We start from the raw sequence: 19,341 nt of genomic DNA, 5'->3' as shown, positions 1-19,341 counted from the left end.
ACCAACATCCCTCTATTCTCTTGCTTTAAAGCAAATTGCTTTCAAAACTGAGGGGCATTTCAGAAAGAGGTTTGTGTTATAGGGATCAGTTGTTCACCATCAAAAAACCAGGCAGGTGAGTGTAAGCCCCTTGCATGATCCCAAGCAGTTTCTTGGATCCGAGCCATAAAAACCTAACAAAACTCTCTCTCTTTAAGCTCCACACAGCTCTCGTCTAGCTTGAATGAGATCAATTATTTAAGAAAAACAAGTTTGGCTGCAATTCAAAACAAGAATAAACCTGTACATATGAACCAACCAAGTACATGAAACGTCCAACTTCTTTCTGCTACAAGTTCCTCTGCAATAGCATTCACCAGATCACTTCTTGGCTCTGATAAAGTTAACATCCATTTATCATCTTAAGAGAACCTAGCAATCATTGCACAAACTAGGATGCAAATGTGCAACAATATGAAGACAGGAACAGGGAACGGACGGGGGAATTAAGTGATAATATTGCAGAGGACATTAAGATGTGTGACAATGTATACCTGACAGTTTCTTGCTGTGGTCGTATTTCATACGAGAGTCTTCACAATGCAAGGGAGGGTGTTCATCTGCATCCATCACAAAACTACCTGCAAGCAAATAGGGAAGCAATGATAACAAAGTTCATAATAGGCAAGCTAGGCTTCTGAGGACTAAACAGGTTCAAACAAGTCTGGTCCCTTCCAGCTATATAAAGAACAGTGGTGCTGTATGAGAATGAACATTGGATAGTCTGTACTGTACAGTCTGATCCTATGCATCTGAAGTCCCTGTGAGGACAGTAAGATTTACTATAAAGCGTGCATAAGACTGACAGTCCTTAATGAATATGGAAATATATTTGCTTTTCTATTCAACAGTAATTAAAGAGATATTAGGAATCAAACTTTTAACCAATTATCAGAAAGTATTGGTCAAACGTTGATTTTTCATAAGGATAACAAGCAATACACACCAAATTTTGAAGAGCTTCCCCACCCTACTAGCTAAATACAGTTTTAAAATCACATTAGGAGACATTAATGGAAAATATGCAAGTAATAAAAATTCACAAAATGGTCAGATTCTAAGCTATGACGCGCATTAACAGCTGTATGTACACAAGAATTCTTCCAAGGGTAGAATTTATTTCCCACATTTTAACTTCCTTCAAAATGTCAAGTAGATGTCACCCTCCATGTCTGAGTAGTGTTTGCAATTATCCATTTCATTTAACACCTCCAATTAGGGCGGAATTGAGAAGCTGATCCTGAAAATACGTGCTATTTTTATTTAAGTATGCACATGCACAAAAAGCTCAAAATTGCACATTAGGAAATATTGTTAACAGAAAGCTGCCAATTACTCAAAATCCCCACAGATAACCACAAATCTCTTTTAACTACATACCCTCACATCGGGGTGTTCAGACCATGTACCTTTCACGGGATGTTCTCGTGTCTTGATAACCTAGAACACATTAAATGGTATTAAAGACAGTGATGTGCAAAATTGAGAAGATTAAAAGGCCACGTGGCAACTATTTTCAAAATATCTGAAGGGTTGTCATGCAGGTCAGCAAGGCAGTAGCTTCAGACAATTCACTGGAATCTATCTATTGGGAATGGCATAGTTGCATCCTGCTCTGCGGATTCTGCATTGCACTGGACTAGATGATGCCAAACATCCCTTCCATCTCTTAAGATCCTATGTTTGAAAACAGCAGGCTATCCTGTTCATTATCTAATCACTTACAGCGGTTACAGTGCTACCTCTGTTTACAGACGCTTCAGGTTACAAGACTCTGCTAACCCAGAAATAGTACCTCCGGTTAAGAACTTTGCTTCAGGATGAGAACAGAAATCGCCCCGCGGCGGTAGGCCCCATTAGCTAAAGTGGTGCTTCAGGTTAAGAACAGTTTCAGGTTAAGAACGGACCTCCAGAACGAATTAAGTGCTTAACCCGAGGTACCACTGTAATTCCATATGCTTCAAAGGAAGAATTTTACTAGCATAGGACACTGCTATAGCACTCCATTCCTATATTGATGAATAACTGGATTTGTTTTTAACAATAGTATTAAAACATTATTGTTTGTGGATAATGAATTTCTCAGGAAGCATATGATGAAACAAATTCCTTTACCTTTCATTCTACATACAGCTCAGACCCCATCACCTGGAAAGCATCACTACCCAACAGCCATTGGGAAGATTTTATGCAATCACTTGATGGGCTCAGTTGATATACTAGTAGTCAAGCGATTACATCACAAAGGACATTATCTTAACTGTTAATAAAAGACACACTGAGTTGAATCCAGCTGTCAAGAGTAGGACTCAGTTTGACATTTCATTTAATCAGTGGACTTCTTGTTAGTCCCATTGATTTCAATTAGTGTACTCAAGAGTATGACTTCAACCCTTGATATCTGAAGATTGCATTTTTATATACAATGGGTCTATCTTTTTTTAAAAATGACTTTTAGATACTGATGGACTTTACTCTGAAGATTTAAAATTCTAGTGAGTGATTAAGTTCTCAGCTTGGTAAAGTTCTTCTAATTTTATTTTGAAGAAATTTTTCAGGAGAGAGATTAACATAAAATTTTACTTGTTACTAAGGTATTTTTTTTTTAGTTTGCTGTTATATTATTATTATTTCTGGGGGAACTGAACCAGAGTAATTCAAAAACAAATTCTGTTCAGTTACTGGAATTTAGGGAACAGGCTTCTATAAAATAGTTGGTAAGATTTCTCTTATACTCGGACTTACCTATGTATTCATCTTTGGATATGTACCATAACTACATCTACATTTTATAAATTTTTGGGGGGAGGAAACCTATAGCAGATGGGAGGCATTTCCATTAGTTAAAAACCATAATAAAAGTGATAGAATGAGCTTAGCTGCATAGCTTTGCTGATCCTGCAGCTTTTAGAATTCTATTACAGAAATCAATATAGTTATCAAACATAAAAAAATTCTCCAACTAGTCAATGGGTCTTGAATCCTCGTCTCTGGAGGGCTGTGTGTGCATTTTGCTGGCCTTCTGTCCAGGGAACCATAAGGGTGCTGCAGTTTGAACTTTTCATCTCTTATTTTTTGTACCTCACTCCACAACAGTGCCTGTGCACAGTCTGTAGCTTAAGGGGGCTTACAACCCTTTGCATGAAGTATAACTGGTAGCACCACTGGGACAGTTACTGCCTGTGTCAGAGAAGCAGATGGAAGAATAAGCAGGAATGTGTGGTGCCATCGTATGCATTGTGATGCAGGGAGATGTCCTGGGGCAATCGTCCCATCAATTCATGGGTTTCTTCTGTGTGCTTGTGTCAACAGCACAGACTTTGACTAATTGGCACTGAAGATTCTTCCACAGATGTTAAGGGCATGGTTGTTCTTTTGGGATATGGTGGTCACTGACTCGTGTTGTAGAGGACTTTCCCTCCCTTTCACAACTGGCCCATAGAATCTCTCAGTAACACTCACCTGCAGGCATAGGGATATGGGTTCCCATGGCCAAGGGGGAAATTGGTCAAAAGAACCTCACCACTTCTATCACCCCTTTTGGCAGGAAGGTAATTGTAAGCTTAACTAAAAGGATTCAAAGCATCAAAGTAATGCAGAACAAAACAGAGTTTAGGAACCAAAAGCAAAGCTTACAACGTTAATTAAGTATTTCAGAGAATGACCTGAATAAATGTCATTTATATCCTGAAATTCTGATAAGCCATCATTCCATTAAAATTTTTTCAAGAAATCAATAAACAAAAAGACTGCATATAAGGAGTCTTTTATTAAGCTCTCTTTATTTCAGCCCACTACAAGCTTGAACAATTATTGACCGTTTTTAACAGATTTAGGAATCCAGCATTCAGCTAATTGATTGCAAGAATATTGAACAAAATATGTAGTAAGAGCTATCTAGACTGCTTTTGAAAAGAATGTGAAATAGCTGTCAAAGTATAAAACAATATCAAATTCAAATTATACCATTTTTTCCTTTTATCAATATTAGATTAGAGATCAAGGGCAAATTTTAATACCCTTTGAACAATACAGTAACTGCAGTTAAGTTTTTGTATTTTCTCATTTCTTCTTGCTGGACAAATATACCCATCTATTATAGCTCAAAATGTGGAAATCATAGTTCCATGATCATTGTTTGAGCTCTATCAAATCATTGGTCTGGAGAGAAGAACAACATCTGGGGCTTGTCAGAGCAGGTTAACTTTACAAGGTAGCTCCTTGTAGCAAGACTCCTGGTCAAATACAAACCTTCCACTGCATTTAAACTGAAGGTTGCAAGCATAAATATTAAAATAACCAAGCACAAGCTACCTTAAACTTTGTCGTTTAGTTTGTACATGATGTGAAAGTATTTCTAAAAGCACTGAATGGAATGCCACCCATCATATGGAATGCCCAATACTTTGTGTACAATTTTTAAAGTCATTTCAAATTTACATATTGATCTTAAACATAGCTTTAGGTTATTTGTTAGCCTTTTGCCGTGAAACCCATACACTATGGCATAGTAATTTCTTAATTGTACCACATGCTGATCTGGTACACAAAGCAAAGATGGGCTTTGGTCAAAGCAAGATATTTGCTATGACGATTTTTGTAAAAAGAATATTTCTAGTTGAAGATTTGACAGTGTCTACAATTATTCTAAGAACACCCCCCATACACTGATACAAAAAGCAAACAATTGTATTGCTTCCACACTCAAAAAAAGAAAGTTTTATGACAAAAGTAATCACTAACTGAAATCTGTGCACAGTAAAGGCTCTCAGAATTCATCCATTATATCATACAGTTTTATTTATTCATATTTACTTATATCTAATATTTCAGTCTCAGGCTTACTCAGAGATCCCACTGAGTTCAAAGGGATTTCCCTCAAAGGGATATGAGACGTAAAAGGTAGAATTTTTGGCCCTTAAGAAAAATGGGCAGTATTTTTATTAGAACAACCAAAAAGGCAAAAATTGTGTGCACGTTTCAAATGGTAAATACTGTATGCTTTGGTTTGCAGTCTAAATCCTACTTTAACCAACAAAGCTTAGTCCCAAAGGTGGGGGGGAAGGGAGTCAATGGCATACTTTTCAAAATGTATAATGCACATCTTGAAAATAAATTACCCTCTAGTTATAAGCTTTTACTAACTGTGCCAAACTATGTTCTTAATTCACTTACTTTGGAAAAGTTTCACTGAAGTAAATGGAGCTGTTCTATACTTACTAGTTCAAAGTACATAGATACAGATGGGTAATTTACTCCAGATTTCCGCGCCTGTGATTTTAGGGGTCCCCCGCTTGCCGTAGCGGGTCAGACCCGAACTCGCAGAGCAGTCCTCCTCCGGAGCTCGGAAAGAGGACCGCCATTAACGCTGGCGCCGACCGGAAGTCTGACTTTTGGCAGGAGGATTTGGAGGAGGAAGAATTTAAGATAATAACAGCATTTAGATTGGGCAGGAGACAGAACAGAAAGACCCCGAGGGATTGTCTGATTACTCTCAGATCTATGGAAGAAAGAGACAAAATATTAAAACTACATTACCAAAAGGCCTTGGAAATTGAAAATTCACCTATACAAATCTTTAAAGACATCCCTAAATATATCTTGGAGGTGAGAACCTTCTATAAGGATTTGGTCTACCTGCTGAAGAAGAACAACATCCTCTTTAGGTGGGAGTTTCCACAAGGACTGTCCTTCAACTACAAGGGAAAGAAGGTGAAAATAAAGACAATCCAAGACAAAGAGAAGTTCCTGGAGAGAAATAACGAGGACTTACAGAAGGGAACGGTGGATCCAATTCTAGAACAAAGGAGAGCGTTAGATATTTTGAACCTATCGTTTGGACTTAAACCACTGCCATCAGAGGAAGAGCAACAACTTGGAGCAGTAGGAGGAGTAACGGAGAAACAATAAGATGGCCCTGCAATTCCTCAGTTGGAATTGCAATGGGCTAAACATGCCTTTGAAGAGACGACAGGTGTTTCATATTTTGAAAAAAGAACAATTGGATTTGATTTGTTTACAAGAAACTCATGTAACCAGGGTACACAGGAAACTACTTATAAATAAAAGATTAGGACAAGAATTTATCTCATCGGATAAAGTCAAGAAAAGAGGAGTTGTGATTTATGTAAAAGAGAAATGGACCCCAAAAATGATTTTTAAAGATGAACAAGGAAGATACCTGGCAGTTGAAATACAAGTACAAGGAGAAAAATTTTTAATAGTTGGAGTTTATGCACCAAATGAAGGCAAGGCGGAATTTTTTAAGAAGCTTCATGAAACTCTGATGGATTATTTGGATTACAATGTAATAATTATGGGAGATATGAATGGTGTGGTCTCTACAAATATGGACAAGGCACAAAGACTGACAATCTCCAAGGACGGGAGACTTCCGAAGACCTTCTTTGAAATGACTGAAAATATGGACCTAATAGACATATGGAGAACGAGGAACCCTCTTGAGAGAGAGGGAACTTTTTTCTCTCAAGCAATGATGACCTGGACCAGAATTGATCAAATTTGGATTACTAGTGGGATGGCTCCAAAGATTAAGAAGGTAGAAATCTGCCCAAAAACTTGCTCCGACCATAACGCCGTGAAGATGGAAATGAAACTTACAACAACTGGTCAATTTAGATGGAGGATGAATGACACCCTGTTTCGAGATGAGGAGATCCACATGAAGGCCCAAAAAACTTTAAAGGACTACTTTGAAATAAATCTAAAGGCCGATGTGGAAAAAAGAGTGATCTGGGACGCAAGCAAAGCTGTGATGCGAGGATTTCTGATTCAACAAAATTCAATAAAAAAGAGAAAGCAGAATGAGAAGAAGGAAAAGATTTTGGAAAAGATAAAAGAAGGAGAGAAAAAATTAAGATCAAAACCAAAGTCCCAGGAGATTTTGAGAGAGATCAAGTTATATCAAACACAATATATGGAACTGATGAATCAAGAGATTGAATGGAAAATAAAGCAAATGAAACAAAAGACATTTGAATCGGCAGATAAATGTGGCAAACTTCTGGCTTGGCAATTGAAGAAAAGGCAGAAATTAAATACAGTTACAAGCCTAGAAGTGGATGGAAAGAATGTATCTAAACCTAACGAGATTAGAAACTGTTTTTTGAGCTATTTTAAAAAACTATATTCTCAAGGGCCACAAAATGAAAAGGACATAGATGAATTCCTTAATAAATATGGATTACAAAAAATCTCTCATCAAAGTAAGGTGGATTTAAACCAGAGAATAACAGAACAAGAGATAGAGGGTGCCATTCAGGACATGCAACTGGGCAAATCTCCAGGACCAGATGGACTGACTTCCAGATATTACAAAGCTTTGAAGGAGTGGTTGGTTCAACCGTTAAAGGAAGTCTGTAACGAGATTTTAGAGGGGGAAAAGGCACCAGAGTCGTGGAAAGAAGCTTATATTACACTCATACCAAAGACAGAGACTGAAAAGACTCAACTTAAGAACTACCGCCCAATATCATTACTCAATGTGGATTATAAAATTTTTGCAGACATTTTGGCAAAAAGATTTAAAAGAGTGTTGATGAAGAAGATTCACAAGGACCAAGCAGGCTTTCTCCCAAAAAGGCATTTATCAGACAATGTAAGGAATATAATAGACATTTTGGAACTACTAGAGGTGAACTTAAACACCAAAGCAGTGTTGATCTTTGTGGACGCGGAGAAAGCCTTTGACAATATTTCTTGGAGTTTTATGAAAAAGAATCTTCATGGGATGGGGGTAGGTCAAGGCTTTGAGAACGGTATGGGTGCGATATATTCTGAACAAAAAGCTAAGCTGATTGTAAATAATGTGATAACTGAGGAACTTAAGATAGAAAAAGGAACACGACAGGGGTGCCCAATTTCCCCATTGCTTTTCATTTCTGTTCTGGAGGTGTTGCTAAATATGATTAGAAATGACCAGCAGGTTAAAGGTGTACAGGTCGGAGCCAAACATTACAAGTTAAGGGCCTTTGCAGATGACTTAGTATTGACCTTACAAGAGCCAGACACTAGTACGAAAAGGGTGTTGGAGATAATTCAACAATTCGGCCAGGTAGCCGGATTTAAACTGAACAAACAGAAGACTAAAGTTTTAGAAAAAAATCTAACAGTCATGGAGAAGGAGAAATTTCAAGAAGAGACAGGTTTGACAGTGGTTAAGAAGGTGAAATACCTAGGGGTTTACTTGACATCTAAAAATTTGAACTTGTATAAAGATAATTATGAAAAGTGTTGGTTAGAAATTAAAAAAGATCTAGAAATATGGTCAAATTTGAAATTGTCAATGTTAGGCCGAATTGCAGTTATTAAGATGAATGTATTGCCTAGAATGTTATTTTTGTTTCAAACTTTGCAGATTCTTGACAAGATGGACTGTTTCAAGAGGTGGCAGAAAGACATTGCGAAATTTGTCTGGCAGGGCAAAAAGCCCAGAATAAAATTTAAAGTACTTACAGATGTAAAAGAAAGAGGGGGATTTGCTCTGCCGGACTTAAAACTGTATTATGAAGCAGCAGCGTTTTGCTGGCTGAAAGAGTGGATGCTCCTCGAGAACACAGATATCTTGGATTTAGAAGGTTTCAATAATACATGTGGTTGGCATGCATATTTATGGTATGATAAAATCAAGGTGCATAGGGCCTTTAAAAATCACATTGTCAGAAAAGCGTTATTTAATGTTTGGATAAGATATAAAGACTTGTTGGAAAACAAAACCCCTAGATGGTTGTCACCCTTGGAGGCTAAGGCATTGAAGAAACTCAATATGGAGGCCGAATGGCCAAAGTATTGGGAAATCTTGGAACAAGATGGAGACAAATTGAAATTACAGAGTCATGAGAAATTGAAACCTAAAGTACGAGACTGGCTCCATTATTATCAAATAATGGAGGTCTACAAACAAGATAGGAAAATTGGCTTCCAGGTGGAGAAATCAAAATTAGAAACTGAATTGTTAGAACCCAATACCAAGAATTTATCAAGAATGTATAATTTGCTGCTGAAATGGAATACACAAGATGAAACAGTTAAATCGGCTATGATTAAGTGGGCACAGGACATTGGTCATAACATTATGTTTGCTGACTGGGAATGGTTGTGGAACACCGGTATAAAATTTACGGCATGTAATGCCTTAAAGGAAAATATTATGAAAATGATCTACAGGTGGTACATGACCCCAGTCAAGCTAGCAAAAATTTATCATTTGCCTGATAATAAGTGTTGGAAGTGTAAAGAAACTGAAGGTACTTTCTATCACCTTTGGTGGACGTGCCCGAAGATTAAGGCTTTCTGGGAAATGATATATAATGAAATGAAAAAGGCACTTAAATGTACTTTCCCGAAGAAACCAGAAGCCTTTCTCTTGGGCATTGTCGGTCAATTGGTGTCAAAGAAAGATAGAATCTTTTTTATGTATGCTACGACAGCAGCAAGAATACTCATCGCAAAGTATTGGAAGACACAAGACTTACCCACTCTGGAAGAATGGCAGATGAAAGTGATGGAATATATGACACTGGCTGAGATGACTGGCAGAATCCGCGACCAGGGGAAGGAGACGGCGGAAGAAGAATGGAAGAAATTTAAAATCTATCTTAAGGACTATTATAAACTTGATGAATGTTAGAATGTCGAGGTTTGGAGAAAGAAAGGGTTACAGCGATATAAGATTAGACGGAAGGAAAGATTAAGAAGACATATGTTTGACAGAACTATTTAGAAGTTGCTGGAAAATTTTGGACATTGGGATGCAGAAAGGGGAGGTATGGGGGAGTCCGAGAAGGAAGATTTATGAAAAAAAAAGGTCATGAAACTATACGTGTTTGTATGTCTTTTTATATGTTTGTATTGTTTTAAAAATTTTGTAAAACCAATAAAAATTTATATATAAAAAAATAATTTACTCCAGATTTATTATCTATTACTTTTGCAAATGTATTAACAATGGACATGGCATTTTATAAAGAAAAAAATGATAAAATTTCTGCTGTGAGCTACTTGCATTCTGACCCCCCCCGGGGGGGGGGGGGGTTTCTGTGAAGATAGGTGGCAGGGATAAAAATGGGAATAAAATGCATTTAACACTTACATGTACTTAGGCTTAAGTATAGTAGAGTATAGGATTGTGAGTTATGCAAAAGGCTTCATGGAAAAGAGCTTTGAAGAAAGTACCGTAAGGGTGGTAGTATCACAGAGATGTTCTAGCCTGCAATTTCACACATAAGCAGCAGCCAGGAATAAAAGACAGAATTGTTTGAGGAAGCAAGACACCTTTAGATGACTGGTGGAGCGGAGACCTTCAGAATCCAGTTGTTAGAACCAGAATCCTGGAGCTGCTGAAGTCAATGGCACAATTAAAAACTAAGAGGCTTTTTTTAATAACTAAGAACTAGTGTTCCACCTTTTTGCATGCTCCCTCATCATTACAAAGAATGCCTATACCCAGAATTACTGGATACTTAAATTAATTCAGTATTTATTTAGCTGTATAGTCTTGCTTCTTTTTTCCTTAACACAAGTCTCTTAGCAATTAGGTAAAGGTAAAGGTACCCCTGCCCGTTCGGGCCAGTCTTGCCAGACTCTAGGGTTGTGCGTTCATCTCACTCTATAGGCCAGGAGCCAGCATTTTACCCACAGCGCCACCCGTGTCCCTTAGCAATTAGAGTACTTTAAACAAAAATAAAGTAAGAAAAGATGCAGGAATTGTGAGAGTAATGAATGGAGCTTTTAGGCAGGCTAGTGCTCCAGTCTTTCATTTCAGAAACTAAAGCTACAATCTTATGCCCACTTACCTGGAAGTAACCACCATTAAACTCAGTGGTACTTATTTCTGAATGGACACATAAATAACTGCACTGTAAGCTATGCATACTCCCCCCCGGGGGGGGCACAGAGTGGGGAAGACACAAAGATCCAATGAAAGGTAGGATCTTAAAGCAGTATGAGCCTTCTTTTTTTGAACTGGCAATCAAGACCTGGGTGGATTGAATAATACCCTGACAGGGTACCTCCACTGATCCACACAAATACAGTAATAAATACAGTAATATACTGTAAAAAATACTGTAAACAAATACAGTAATAAAGGGAGTAATAATATTCACACTACCTCATCATTCCATGAGGTGGGTTTTATTTTTTGAAGATGGGAGGATGTGAGCTGTCTTGTTCTACTGTACTTTTAATGTCAATTCATTCTTACTTTGACAAAATGTTAATTTAAATGCTTGATTGCAATAAAAATATTTTAAATGGTTTACAAAAGGAATGAAAGATTTAAATTATCAATGAAACAATTAAAAACAGGTATTGGAAACTTTCAGAATACAATTAAAATCAACAGCAAGGTAAAAATAGGTTAAAACATATGTGAATGTGTATTAGAGTAGAACTTCACAAGCAACAACAGGGCACATGGAGGTATTAGACTGCCAGAACTTATTATCAGCATTTATAAGGGGTGGAGAGTAAGAAGAGGACAACCTGTGGAGAGTTGTTAGGAAAGGGCTCAACTTTAGCAAAACACTGAATTGAGAACCTGGAGTAACCACACAATGAGGTCAGAGCAGAAAGAACCTCTAAATCAACACCTCTTCCATTTTAAGAAGCAGATTTCAGAATGGTAGCTGAAATTTACAGCACAGTTCTAGTTATGTTTACTGGGAAGTAGGTTTCAGTATGTTGAAGCTTACTCAATAACCATAGTCGTACCCTGGAAGTTGAATGGAATCTGTTCTAGAAGTCCATTCGACTTCCAAAACGTTCAAAAACCAAGCTCCTGCAGCCAATTGGAAGCCCCGTCAGACGTTCGGCCTCCAAAAATAATTCGCAAACCAGATCAGTCACTTCCAGGTTTGTGATGTTCAGGAACCAAAATGTTTGGGAACCAAGCTGTTAGACTTCCAAGGTACGACTGTACTTAGGGGTGGAAAAGCATTCCCAGCCAGAAAGCAGGGCCAGCAAGGGATATGGCATGGGGAAGAATCCAGGATTTCCATAGTTGGCCGTCAGGCCTTTACTCAGAAGAAAGTCCATATGCCTTCAGCGGGATTTCCTCCCAGGTATGGGCACAGAGGATTGCAGCCATGCAGTGCAACACTGTGAATGTTTACGCAGAAGCAGGGCCTGCTGTGTTCAGTAGAACTTATTCTCAGACATGTGTTATAGGATTGCATTGTTATTTGATTATATGTCACCTTAAAAGCTAAAATCATGTATACTTGTGTCAAAACCCCCCAGGAGGATTTTTTTGGGGGGAAGGGTGTCGTATTTAGGAACACAAATGCCTAAGGTTGGGCTACAGCACTTTCGGGTGTCCCACAGCGTTCAAATATTGCACGCTAATTCTTCTAACTTAGATTAGCAGTAGGAAGCAGAACACCTCAGGAGGGGCCAAGCAAATCGAAGGAAGGGAGATGGGTTGAGTGCAGGTCCAGTGATATCACTGGGCCAACTAGGCAGCCAACCAAAGAACGGACATTTGAATGGCACAGCATTCTAAAAATTAGTTCTTGTTATATCTTACAAATTTCCAACAATATTTTACTTTTATTCTACACCTTCAACGCAGCTTCTCAAAGCCCAAACTTACATACACTCAACCACGCTGCAAAAGAGACCAGCTGGCTTGGCAGCAAATGCCAACTGAACCTGCGCCAGTCCTGAAAAAACTGGTGGCCAAACCTGCAAAACGAGATTTTGACGTGCTTTTAAAGAGACTCGAAAGCACCGCCATTGGCAGGAATATTCAAAACCACTTGGGCACAGAAACATTTTCATTTTATTTATTATTATTATTAATTTATTTTATTTCTGTACTGCCCTATACCCAAGGTATTTAAGGAAGCTAATCGGAAATGGCTGTATTACTTATTCTCGCAATCTGGAATAAATTTTGCAGTTTCAAGTTTTTGCGTTTCCTTACAAGTTTTTGAAAACTGAAGTTACGAAAATTAAAAAAAAAACTGGGGGAGCAAGTAGTTAGCCTTGCCTAGGGCGCAAAAGAGCCATTGCACCGTGAAATCCAAAGTGAAAACCTGGACAGAAAAGTTGTAGCGCTTTCGGGGAGGGTAGTCATTGTTTTTGAGCTACGTATTTTTGAGAATGGGCAAGAACGACAAGGGCTGCCACACGTCCGGTGTTTTCCGGGCACATAGGCGATTCCCGCCGGGACATTGCCGGCGGCCGCGGTGTTCCTTATGTGTCCGGGAAATTCCGGAAGTATGGCAAACCCACTCCCCCCCAAATCCCTCGCTACGATGCTGATTAGGGGCTCAAGGAACGACCCGTGTGGGGAACTCTCCCTTCTCCCTTCCCAACGATTTCAGGCAAGAGCCACCCAAAGCGCTGGGCGGGAAACCCACCCTCTCAGCCTTCCCGACTGAAGATGCGGAAAGACGGTGTCCGTTCGGAGACTTATCCGGGGCTACCTCAGAGACGGGCCGGCCTCTCGCTCTCCCTACCGGGAAACTTCTCCTCCCTCACGCACGCGCGCGCGCCGAAGTCCGAACTCTCCCTCCGCGAAGAGCTTGACGGTGCCGCCTTCGGCAGCCTGCTCTTGGGCGGCCAATCCCCAGCACCCGTGCGAAGCGGTAGGATCAACCAATCCAGCCGCCGCCTTGAAAAACGCGGAGGGGGATTGGCTAGGCGAAGTTGCTGACGCGCCCAGCACACGCGCCGCCCTTCTCGGTGCTGGGGAGGAAGGCGAAGAACGGCACCGAGCTGCCGAGCATGCTCGCTGGCAGCGGCTGAAGCTGCGCTGCCCTTAAGTTGCCCTCACTTGCCCTACACAATACCTGCTTCATGGCCTAAGCAGTCAAAAGTGGGGTTTTTTGGCGCATCATATTTGGGGGAATGGCCTGGGTTTTGTGATCCTACCAAGGGAGGGAGGTCGAGAAGGCCCAGGACATCATGATCAGACTGACACACGCAGAGAAAAGGAAAATAATCAGGGCACCTCATTTGGAATCCTATGGAAAGTTAGAGGAGGTTATTATTATCTACACAGATGGTAATCGCTGAAAATGCAGCTGCTGCGATTGATAGACCAACCAAAATGTAATTGGATGTCAATTTTTAAAAAATACAAAAACCACAACAATATAAGAACTGGACAAAAAACATTGATCAAGGAGCTCAGGAAACCACTTTGGTTAAATTCTGCAAAATTTGAATCAATTGGAATCATTTTGATACTCATTGGAATCCATATAATTGGCAAAACTGTGTAAATATTGGAAAATTAATTTTAAAAATATTTTTAAAAGAAAGAAAGAAATCTATCACATCTCCAAATAGCTATTCCCCAGAAACTCCCATTTTGTTATTCTGAACCTTTCCCCATTTCAGATCAGTTGATCTTCAACGGGTTTGCACTGTCTTTCAAAGTGGGGAGGGCGGAGGGGAGCTGTTTCTAGTTTAAATGGCTACAGATCCGGAGGAAGATTTTGTATTTATCAGAACATGGGGCAATTGCCTTAGATTTCTGAAAACATTTGGTCCCCCCTCCAACATTTCCATAGTGGGGAGGGAAAACTCGACTTCAGCACCACAGGATCTGTCAGAAAGAGGCTATCTAATTTCTAGAAATGGATAAAACTTCAACCTGAAAAATGCCAAACATTAAAGGAAGCAATATACTATTCTTGATGTTAATCTCTGCTCCTCTGCCTCATCACTTCTAGCAACTGCTTTTTTGCCTGTTATTTATTTTGTTAATTTATGAATCTCTGTCCATGTGAGTCTTAAGCCAATTTAAACACATGCCATTAAAAAAAACCACAACTAAAATATTTTTAAAAACAATGGCACTGAGCAGGTTCATTCTGTCCGGTTTGTACTAATTGATACCATTCATGTGTAAGAATTTGTGTTTTCTGGATTCACAGAGGCTGCTTTCTACAGAATTGGAGCAGTAGTCTATCAGGCTCAGTAAATAGGTAAAGTTAAATGACCCCTGGTAAGTCCAGTCAAAGGCGACTGTGGGGTGCGGTGTGTTAGAATTTGTGATCTTTCATTGCAGTCATGGGATTTTTGTCTATCACATGACGGTATATGTTTTGACTCCACAGAGTGGGAAGTGACGAAGACAGGATGTTTGTGTTCCGTGAAGTGGGACTATTGCCCTTTGTTCTTTTTCTCTTTGCTGTCAGAGTATCAGAGAGAGGGAGCCATGTTGCAGTGCTCCGTGTGTATTTATATGTAAATAAAGTAGATTAGCCAAAATGCTGAGTTGCTGAGGTCTGTCACACGCAAGTTGCGCAAACTCTGCAGATCCCTAAGTGTGCTGGTGTCCGTTGGCATCGGTCGCTGTGATGTTCGGGCTGAAGAAAGCTTATGAAGCTTCCAAACGATAGACCCAGGAGGGAGGGAACATGCCAGTCGGGCATGTGTCTCTGCCAGGGTCCTACTCGAGTGTAGGCTGAACTCCTGACGGGCTGCTCATCCCGCTTCAGGCTGAGGGAGCCGGCATTTGTCCACAGACAGCTTTCCGGGTCATGTGGCCAGCATGACTGAACCGCTTCTGGCGCAACAACACCGTGACGAGTGCCAGAGTGCGCGGGAACAACGTTTAGCTTCCCGCCACAGCGGTACCTATTTATCTACTTGCAATGTTGTGCTTTCGTACTGCTAGGTTGGCAGAAACTGCGACAGAACAACGGGAGCTCACCACCATCGCATGGATTCGAACTGCCGACATTCCGATTGGCAAGCCCAAGAGGCTCAGTGGTTTAGACCACAGTGCCACGTGTGTCCCTATCTGGTTCAGTATTGTCTACACTGGTGGATGGTGACTCTGCTCACTTTCGGAGAGGTGTTTTCCCCCATATTCTAGCAGCTCTTTTTCGGGGGTGGGGTGGAAAGTGATTCACTGATGGTCTGAAACATTACCTACCTGGCAGCCCCTAGATTTTGTGCTAATTCAGCAGGAAGTTACGTTTTTGTCAATATGGGACTGTTTTAATTTTTAATTCAGAATGCTGTAGGAATGCATCACATATTTAAAAACCCCGCTTGGCCTTAGAGTTCATCTGCTTGGCCTTTTTAAAAAAATACTTTCCTCTCACACCTGCAGAATTCCAAGAGTACTTGCTTGTTTTTCTCTTTTTCCTATTCATTCTAATACTCTTTCCAATGCATAACTTCGGTTTCTGTTTATTTTCATGGATTAGCATCTGGTCCTTTGTCTTCTACTATCAAATAAGGTTTTGAATCTGTTCATATTATCCATGTTAATTCATGCATAGGACTCTGTGACTATTCACACAAATATGGCAAAGCAGGATTTGGCCTCTCAGTCACACTTTTGCAACAGAAGATAAGATGAGATGTTAGAAAATCTCAACTTATGACCTTAATATTTATGATAGTGTCAGGACTGCACAGTAAAACTTTATATTATTTAATTTTCAACTCTGACACTAAAGCATCATTTCATTTATATGCAAATAAGAAGAGACTCTGCTTTTTCTTCACGGTAGAAGCTGTTTGAATTATTCACATCTTATTAATAAAGCTTCATAAATGCATATTTTTTCACTCAATTGGTAACGGCCAAGGGAGAGAATCTATATATCAAGCCTTTGTTATTATGAGAGCTGTAACAAAATACAAAGATTTAAGGAGTACATAATTGTAGGTTATAGAGTTATAATGGAAACAATGCATTATATAGATGAATTTTTTACCCCTTTCATTATCTTGTTGCCATTCTCCTTAGTCCTTGGCAGAGATATCTTTTGGAAGGTAGATTAGAAAGAATTAAAGTTCCATATATTTAGTGACTGAAACCATGCCATTTAAGGAGAATATTTAACACTGTTATATCATTTTATTTCTTTCTCTATGAACCTGATAATGTATATTGGCATTTCCAAATCTAGTATCGACAGTCGTTGGGCACATGTACGCAGCATTATCATTTTTCTCTGCTGACAAATGAGTCTGACCCTTTATTGATGTGGAGCGGATGGGACAAAAGTGGAGCTGGGGAAATTTTTGTTTTGTTTTGTTTCCCTGAGGGGATACTTTATTGTAAGGTGCATAGGTTGAAAATGAGGAGTTTGAAGCTTCCTCTCAATGAAACAGGAATGACCACTAGGCCGCTGTGGTGTTTCACAAAATGATAAGCCAGACTTTCTGGGTTATCATGGTTCTTCCAATAAGCTGAGGGGTAGGTTATGCGGCAAGACAGTTATAGGCCCAAGGTCACACAGTGAGCTTCACAGCGGAGTGGAAATTTGTACCTTGGACTCCCAGATCCTAATCCAACACCCTAGCCCCTATAGTGGCAGTTTCCCATCTCCCCTCACCCCGACTGCAGACCACTTGAAAACCACTGATGGTCTTGACAGCTTACTCAGTGATTATCTTTTTCTGCCCATTGTCACAATCGTGATGCTCTGAGCTAGACACCGTCTGTTTTTCTAACGGCATTTTTAGTGCATGTTTTCGTACGTTGCATTTTGTCGTGTTACGATTTGCACGGCAAATAATTCAAACGGTGAGGCGAAGGCATGTGGCGTAAGAAGTGAAGTAAGCGATTAAAAAAAATAGCAATTCAGGATCTATATGGATATTGAATGCGGACCACCTGAATGGAGCTTGCGGACCACTGGTGGTCCGTGGACCACACTTTCAGAACCTCTGTGCTTGAGCACTCTGCTTCTCCACACTGCAATGCCTTTCTTTTAGATGTTGTGTAAATCTGCCAAGTGTGGCTCCCTCCTTGCATTCACAGCGCTGTCGCCTCCGTTGACGCCAGCTCTTTTTCTTCTTTAACACCAAAGGAACTGGCAGCAGAGTCAGGCCCTTTGTGCACTGAATAGACAGCCGTGGCAGGAGGCAACAAAGGCACTGCGCCAGTATAGTTGCTCACTTTATCTGCCATTCTTTCAGCTCTAAAGAGCTACCAGCAAAGAACAAACCCCGACGATTCGTAAGAAAAACTACTTCATACTCCCGACACGGAAGAACAAAGAAACGTATGCTGAGAAAACAGTGCTTCTCCCCCGCCTCTCTCTTCAGTTTCTACGGCCCAAGAAAGGTGTGTGTGTGTAAATCCCGGCGGGCAGAGCAACCCATTCTGGTGCCCACAGCAGACATCAGCATTAGGGCCTTGAAACGAAAGCAGCCCATCAAAGGCAGGAATTCTGTACTGAATGGAAAAGGAATACATACAGCACTCAAGGCATCTGGCTTAAAATATTAAAAAGGAGGACAGCCGAATGGAAAGGGTTCTTTTCTTTGAGAAAATTGCCTGTGGACTGTCTCTTAGTGTTCTGAAGCCGCTCCCTGAAGCTGTTTTATATAATACCTAGTTTTCTCCTGTTTCAAAAGTGCTAATGATTCCGTGGTTGCAGAATTGGAGAAAGCTCCTGGTCCCTCCTCCTGCCCCCTTTTATTCTCTTGAAGTCCTATACGCCAGCAATTGTTTTAAAGTTGGATGGTACTGGGGGCAAAATGCCGTCTAAAGTATTAACTGATACTTGTTTTGAAGGGGTCTCATTTAAAAGGGGGGGGGGAAATGGGTAAGTTAGGTATATACTTAAAGTCTATGTTGTCCCTTAAGAGCGTTGGTAGAGAACTGAAGGAAAGTAATATTCTTTCATACAACTGCTGAGTTAAATTGCTGTTTACTCATTTAATATCTGTATCCTCTTCATTTCCTGTCTTTAATTGCTGTGCATATCCTTTAAGGTAACTATAGCTGTGGTTATGATGAAGGTCTGTTGTGGAGAAGATCTGGTACGTTGAGAAATGAAAAGTTTTAGATTTGTTCCCCTGACCCCTCCCTCCTAAAATATAAAGAATATTGCCTGATCCAATTAAAGCAAGTATTCTAGGGCAAATTTCAAATATACAAATATTTTCCTACAATTATGCAGCACATATCATCTCTATACATAAATCATACTGTTTTCATACTGGAAAACATATGCTTATATTTATCCCTGCAATAAATAATACTGCAAGAGAAATATATTAAAATGACATTTTAATAAAATATGCAAAATGTAACTGAAATTTCAAAGCAACTGCAGCTTGTGAAATCTTGTCTTTCTAGCCTCTTGAGGAATATTCACCCTGAGAGCCTGTTCAGCTGGAAGTAAATCAAGCTTTCTTCTCTCAAACAAACAGTTTTGAGTTTTATAGTTAGTCTTTATTTAGACTAGAATTGGTGGCGGGCCTGGAATATCACCAGCTGAGGCTTCTTGTGCAGTACACAATTAAAGCTTTTATATTATTTGGATATTTACATACTGTTCTTCCCTGTACATT

General features: G+C 39.7%; 1 protein-coding gene across 6 annotated transcripts in view; it reads right to left on the bottom strand.

The window, feature by feature from the left end:
• CDC7 (cell division cycle 7) overlaps window positions 1-13,611 on the bottom strand; it is a 38,569-nt gene extending 24,958 nt beyond the window's left edge. Inside the window, exons 1-4 of one of the 6 annotated variants that reach the window (XM_081008697.1) lie at window positions 13,491-13,589; window positions 12,653-12,744; window positions 1,420-1,479; window positions 534-620 (exon numbers count right to left, since the gene is read on the bottom strand). In XM_081008697.1, the coding sequence (XP_080864823.1) occupies window positions 534-609 (76 nt within the window). In that variant the 5' untranslated portion in view covers window positions 610-620; window positions 1,420-1,479; window positions 12,653-12,744; window positions 13,491-13,589. Of the gene's footprint in view, window positions 1-533; window positions 621-1,419; window positions 1,480-2,154; window positions 2,270-12,652; window positions 12,745-13,424 lie in introns of those variants that run through there. The other 5 variants (XM_081008695.1, XM_081008696.1, XM_081008698.1 and 2 more) reach the window with 5 other exon arrangements.
• Between the last annotated feature and the right edge of the window lie 5,730 nt (window positions 13,612-19,341).

The sequence above is a fragment of the Podarcis pityusensis genome, assembly GCF_964106645.2.
Source record: "Podarcis pityusensis genome assembly, chromosome: 6".
Lineage (NCBI taxonomy): Eukaryota > Metazoa > Chordata > Lepidosauria > Squamata > Lacertidae > Podarcis > Podarcis pityusensis.
This window is presented reverse-complemented; position numbering and strand designations above follow the sequence as displayed.